This window comes from Cololabis saira, chromosome 4, assembly GCF_033807715.1.
Source record: "Cololabis saira isolate AMF1-May2022 chromosome 4, fColSai1.1, whole genome shotgun sequence".
NCBI classification, from domain to species: Eukaryota; Metazoa; Chordata; class Actinopteri; order Beloniformes; family Belonidae; genus Cololabis; species Cololabis saira.
The window spans coordinates 25,764,689-25,771,116 of NC_084590.1; the positions used below are offsets into that span (position 1 = coordinate 25,764,689).

The 6,428-nt window shown below is 37.3% G+C and overlaps 1 protein-coding gene across 1 annotated transcript; it reads left to right on the top strand.

The window, feature by feature from the left end:
* The first annotated feature begins 342 nt into the window (after nucleotides 1-342).
* LOC133442331 (GTPase IMAP family member 4-like) lies at nucleotides 343-2,699 on the top strand. The gene is made up of 2 exons (XM_061720295.1): nucleotides 343-464; nucleotides 1,577-2,699. The coding sequence occupies exons 1-2, from the start codon at nucleotides 401-403 to the stop codon at nucleotides 2,545-2,547; spliced, it is 1,035 nt and encodes a 344-aa protein (XP_061576279.1). The 5' UTR covers nucleotides 343-400; the 3' UTR covers nucleotides 2,548-2,699.
* The last annotated feature ends 3,729 nt before the right edge of the window (nucleotides 2,700-6,428 follow it).

Below are 6,428 nucleotides of genomic sequence, written 5' to 3' on the forward strand. Positions count from 1 at the left end.
GGCTGCATGATTGTTGAATTAAAAAGCATTTAGTGGTCAACAAGACATACACTTTATAAAAACAGGCCACGTTATTATCTTGAGATGGTTTTTCAAACAGCAAATAAGAAATACCAAGGTATCTTTCTGGATTTACCGAAATACCTTCATGGCTGACCTCGTTCTTCAAGTCAGCTGTCAAACAATGTTCCAGGATCATTTACAGTAATTTAGTTCCTGATAAGGCAAACTTTCCGTTTCTCTTCACTTGTTTACTGTACATCTGAAGGAAGTTCGTGGAATGTGATCGAACAAGTTTGTCTGTTCTCTGGTGCATCTAAGTTGCTTGTATACATTGTGACACTTGGTCAAGAAATGAGAGCTGCTTTTATGATTCAAACGTATTTGAATCTGTCCAGGCATGGCCTTCAGTCGTCCAGGACCGGCTTTCAAAGAAGCGGCGCCTCCAAAATACCGGGTCACAGGTAACTTATTCTTTCTTAATGATTCAAGCGCTGAGGACAAAGTTGAACAGCTCTGTTTTCTGTGATTCAACTCAGATGACACAAGAAGCCAAGAAGAGTTTAGAATAATTCTGCAGGACAAATGCCTGAGACTTGGATTGACCACACATCATATATCAAACTAAAAGAGTGGTATCTTGTACCTGTACGGCTTAGTGATAACAATTTAAAGGTTACTGTAAGGAAAACAAGAATTAATGCAATATGTCAATTTGTAATACCGTATATCAAACTGTCACAATATGGAGCAATTTGCCAGCTTTCATATTTGAGACACCCAGTAAGACTAGTTTTAAAAGATATGTTAATCATTTTGGTTTTAATAATTTCAATGAAAATCGTGATCTAAATGTTATGGTTTTGCAGGAAGATTTATTTATGTATTTTCATTGTTAAGAATAGCTTCATTGTGAATATGTGATACTAAGACCTCAATCTGCCGATCAGAACTCTGATTAGAAATCTGTTGATAGTCATGATAGTCACTTGTTTCAGCTTACCGATAGACAGGAAGAGTAAGGCAATGTGACGCTATATCGCAGCTAGTGAAAAATATATTAAAAACAATTTGTTTTTGTGAAACTTTTATTCTGTTTTTGAAAATGGAAAATAGGTCCATTTCATTTGTCACTGGTCCCAGGATTGAACCCTTTGGGACCAGGGTGGTCTGGATGCTGTTTTTCCATTAATAAATGAAATCATACTGGAAGAGAGATCCGTTTGAATATTTCAGAAAGACATACCCTTTTCTGTAATGCTTTTTATATAAGGTATTTGTAATGCTACAATTTATAGAGAAGAATGATTCGCAAGTCAGCATAAATGAAAACGTGTAATCTGTCACAAAAAAATCAACTTCTTTGACTGAAAGAAATGACTAAAGTTCATTATTGCTACTGTTGCTACATTATTACTCTATCAAATAGTCTTTTTTAATTTATACCACAATTTGGGTGCAATTACAAGCAAATGCAGCATATAAAGAAATAATAACATATCATTTAAAAAAAATAACACTTCATTATTTGGGCTTTTTTTTCTCTCTTTTTGAATTGTATTTTATTTTTTTGTAGGTTATGGCCCTAATGAGGACATTCGAATTGTCCTGATTGGAAAGACAGGAAATGGGAAAAGTTCATCAGGAAACACCATCCTAAACCGATTGGTTTTTAGGTCACTTTGCTCTGCGGGGTCTGTGACATCGGAGTGCAGCAAGGCCAGAGGAGTGGTACACGGATGCAGAGTCGCAGTGATCGACACGCCAGGAATATATGACACCAAGTACACAGAAGCTGAGCTGGGAAGGAAACTGAAGGAATGCATCTCTCTTTCAGCTCCTGGTCCCCATGTCTTCCTGATTGTGGTCAAGTTGGGAAAATTTACGGAGGAAGAGCAAAAAACTGTTCAATTCCTGAGCCAGGTGTTTGGTGAGAGGGCTGCGGCGTACTCCATGGTTCTCTTCACTCATGGGGATCAGCTGAGAGGCACAACAATCCAAGAATATATTAGTGGAAGTGAGCAACTGTGTGATTTGCTCTCAAGCTGTAGCTGGCGATATCACGTCTTCTCAAATACATTCTATAATCATTGCCAGCTGGGTCAGCTGCTCGCAAAGATCAAAAAGATGATCAGTGATAATGGAGGCTCATATTACACAAATCCAGCATACCAGGGGGCTGAGGAAGCAATCCAGAAGCAAGCGAAGAGGATAATGGAGGTCAATGAAGAGCAGAGACACAGAGAAGAAGAAAGACTAAGGACCAGGCTGGTGGGAGAACAGCTGCAGAAACGAATTGAAGAACTTGAAGCAGAATATAAAAGAAAATCAAGAGAAAAGGCAGAGAAAAAGAATAAATTTGTTAACCCTGCTATGGTTGTAGCAACAGCTGAAGCGGGTGTTGCTATTGGTCTTGCTGCAACAGCTGTTGGAGGTCCACTTTGCATGGGTGTTGGAGCTGTTGTGGGTGGAGTTACTGGGGCGTTGGTGGGACTACTGGCACCAGGTGCAGGGAAAGCTTTGAAAGAGAAGTGTACTATACAATAAAGCCTATTTGGGCCGTTTGGTATGTCAATCCCAATCTTTTTCTAACCCTAAATCAAGCAGTTTTGTGAGGCATGTCTCACAAATACTTAAAAAATTAGTTTAGGTACCTATAGCCACTTTTTTGCCTAAAGCTTTCCAAAATCTTGTAAGAAAACAAAGTAAACACACCTCAGTTGGAGCCGTTCAGATCTGCAGGGTACTATGACGTCACAGACCCAGATCCAGAATATCCAGCCATATCAGTCGTTTATATCCTTATTTCTCATCTACAGCCAAATTCACATTGTGCAGCATTCACTGCTCTTTCGAAGTGCGTAACACAGAGCTGTTAACACTGATTTCAACAGAGGAGTCTGTTGTATTGTGTACCTGTGGTATGGTGACCAAAGCATACACGTTAATGGTACTTCCTACATTCCTAAAAAAAAAGTAGTTTCTGATTTGTTCTTCTACAGTGGTGTCACTCGCTCTCTCTTTCCTCATTGGCTGTCTCTTACTCATAACTGCACCTACTACATTCCTTCCTGGTGAAATTCTGATCTATAGAAGGTCCCTAACTTCCCCAACCAGATGTTGATGGGATGTAGCACATCCCTCTTGGAAAACATTTTCTTCACCATTATTTTATGGCTCACTCATACTTCATTATTTTAATTCATTTGAATATACATGTATATACCGTATTTCATGGTGCATTCTACAAATCTTACACAAGATTTATTTGTGAGACAAGCTTTAGACAAGTAATATTCTCTTCATAATATTCTCATTCTGTGATATACAGTACTTTATTCTAATAACCTCTTTCCATCTTAACATACTTTGTATTAATTCTCTATTAATTAACTTCTCCCACTACACATGCCACAGATATTTTAATAAGAACAGGAAACAGCGTTGACTTTTGAAATACAGTCATGTAATGTGGAATACATATTGTATGTAAATAGCTTGAGTCTTTGCATATCTGACATGTTGAAGAATAAAAATGTTTGAACCAAATAAATCACACGTTTAGTCAAACTGTAACTTCACTAGAATTCTTGTTAATCATCTTTATATAACAAATGTATCAACATGAGTGAATGGGTCAGAGATAATCCTGTTATTATTACTGAGTTTGTATTTGAAATATCATTTTTCAGGTGGTTTATAAGCTGCTTTGTAATACTGCATCCTTGTATGACATGACTCCTATTGCAGTTCTGTCCTGCTCTGCCTTTTACAGAATACTTTAATTTGGTAGCATTGCAAATTTATTTGAAATTCTCTCTCTTTTTTTAGAAGCAGCAACCGTGCTGAGCAACGGGTTTGGCTGAGGCTCCGCGCTCACTCTGTAATTGTACTCAACAGCTTCCCCTCTCAGTTTTGTTTGGTTTTATGACCCAGTTTGCTGGTAGCATTTTTTTTTAATCTGCTTTCATGCGAACAGCAATTTTTGCGTTGATTTTTATGTTCGGTAAGATTCTTAAGTCTACTTTAAACAACTAAAAGTATTTTTGTGACCACTGTTAAATAAAAGTACTTCAGTTTTCTGTTTTAAAATGTTTCTACAGTACTATTCAAAGGTTTGGACTCGATTATGGTTAGTTTTGAATGAGCTAATGTCTCCAAGCATTTCACTGATACCTTAAGTCAACATTGTGTTTCAGATATCTGATATGTGGATGTTAAATAAAATTGTATCCACTAATTATTATTATACTCTATATCAATCTTCTGCTATTTTTATCCTAAATTCATCTGTGTAATAGACGTGCAACACACTACAAGCACAACCATATGAACTCTGCTGCCACTTTTAAATGAGAGTATATTCAAAATAAATCCCTTTCTTTCTTTATCAAACCACATTTCATCTTGTTGTTCCTCCTTTATATAAAATGACTTTGTATCTCACTCCCTCTTCAGACAGCTGGGCACTCTGGACCTCGGGGAACATGACCCACTGTTCAAAGGGACTGAACAGCATAAAAGACCCATACATTTCCCTTAAAACGCATGCACAGCTCACGTACGCACACATTTACGTAAGGTGCATTAAAAAAATAATTTTCTCGCTTCTCTTTGTAAGACACTAACATCTTGACGGAAGAGCCAGAAGGCGAACCGTTACAAAGGACTTCGTGGAATTTGTCCAAACTCATAGTTCCTTTCTTTTTACCAGTAGAGATGTTTTTCAAGTGTGCATGCAAAAAATAAATAAATACATATTTTGCTTAAACTCAATGTAAAGCTGTTTAATCAATAAGCAATAATAATGGCACACAGTGTGAATCTGAATCAGGTGACTTTTGAATATCTATGGCCGTGTTTGGATGAAAAGTGTGACCAACATGAATATTTTTGCTTTTATTGTCCTTTTATAATTATAGGAATAGAGAGATGGAATTCAAAACTGAAGCATACAAATTGATTTTCATATCACAACTTGTGTCATACGGTGCTGCTAACCCACTACATGCAAATTCACACTGAGAGGCAGATGGGTTATGTAGGCTAAGTAGCTCCCTGACAAGATGCGTTTACTGACATTCACCGCTTTTCATCCATGAACACAGACAGATATCAAAGTAGCTTTGCTGTTCTAAATATAATCTGACTTCATTTTTCTAATATTTTCTGAGAAAGGTCATTCATTTAGGGTTAAATGAACCCTTTTGTTAATGGTTGTGGACAATAGGACTTTATATACAGTACAGTAGGAGAAAACTATGTAAGATGCAGGGTTGGCAGATTGTGTGAGCTGACTTTCTATTATCCAGTCCAACTCTATTTATAACGCATTAAAACCACCACAGTGGACCGAAGTGTTGTACAGAAAAATACATTTAAAAAAAATACCATACTATAAAAGACAGTATACAAAGGCACTAAAAGGCAAGATCAGATTAAATCGGATATAAAGATATACCGGTAATAAAAATAAAATAAAATAGAAAATCAGCAACTCAAGGGAATTTCCTTGTTTACCATCAGCAGCTAGGTAATCAATAATTTATCAATTTAAGTGGCATTAATGAACTCTTCTGCTATACCATGTAGCATTTCCCAGTTGTGCTGCTGTCACGAAGACAGGGTTGCTTTTTGTTGTCCTTGGAGACTTGCAACTGCCAGCAACACAAGGTTTGAAACAATTAAACGCCCCTCGCGGAAATAAAAGTCGCTCACTAACGAGGACAAGAGAAGTTGACTTCCGAATGTTAAAAGTCAGGGTCCCAGTTTGAACTACAGATATTACAGAGTCTCTGTGTGATGGTAACGGTAATACACGGCAACATTAGTCAGGTCTCAATCCACTCTGTACCCCAAACACAAGCTTAAGACTTTGATGTATGGAAGCTGAACTAAGAGGGATATACTAAGTAAATTACGTCTCTATTATGTTATGTCTCAAGTAAACATCATATTCTATAATGGACAACTCCTGATCAGTATCACAGAGGACACAACTTATAAAATGATGGTCACTTCTCTTTGTAATGGATATAAAAGACAAATATCACCATACATTGCTTTCCATAACGTTACATGTAGCCAGAGGTGGAAAAAGTACAAAAATATTGTACTTAAGTAAAAGTACAAATTTTCTGCTTGAAAATTACTTAAGTAAAAGTAAAAAGTACCCATTAAGAACTTAATATTAAGTTCAAATATTATTAATATTTGAACTTTTAAATGCCAAAACCACCTTAGAAGGGGTGGAATCAAAGAATGGTGCGCATGGACACGCGTCGGCTGCCGCTCAAGGCTGATTTATGGTTCCGCGTTACATCAACGCAGGGCCCGTACCCTACCCCCTGCGTCGATTTAACGCAGAACCATAATTCAGGCTTCAGTCCTCATCGGTACTCGACGCGACGGCGGTTCCTCCGGCCTTC

Bases quoted from the DNA above. Each gene is read 5' to 3' on its own strand.
- LOC133442331 (XM_061720295.1), top strand. From the start codon at position 401: ATGGCCTTCAGTCGTCCAGGACCGGCTTTCAAAGAAGCGGCGCCTCCA. The intron at 465-1,576 runs GTAACTTATTCT...ATTTTTTTGTAG, and splicing joins TCCAAAATACCGGGTCACAG to GTTATGGCCCTAATGAGGAC.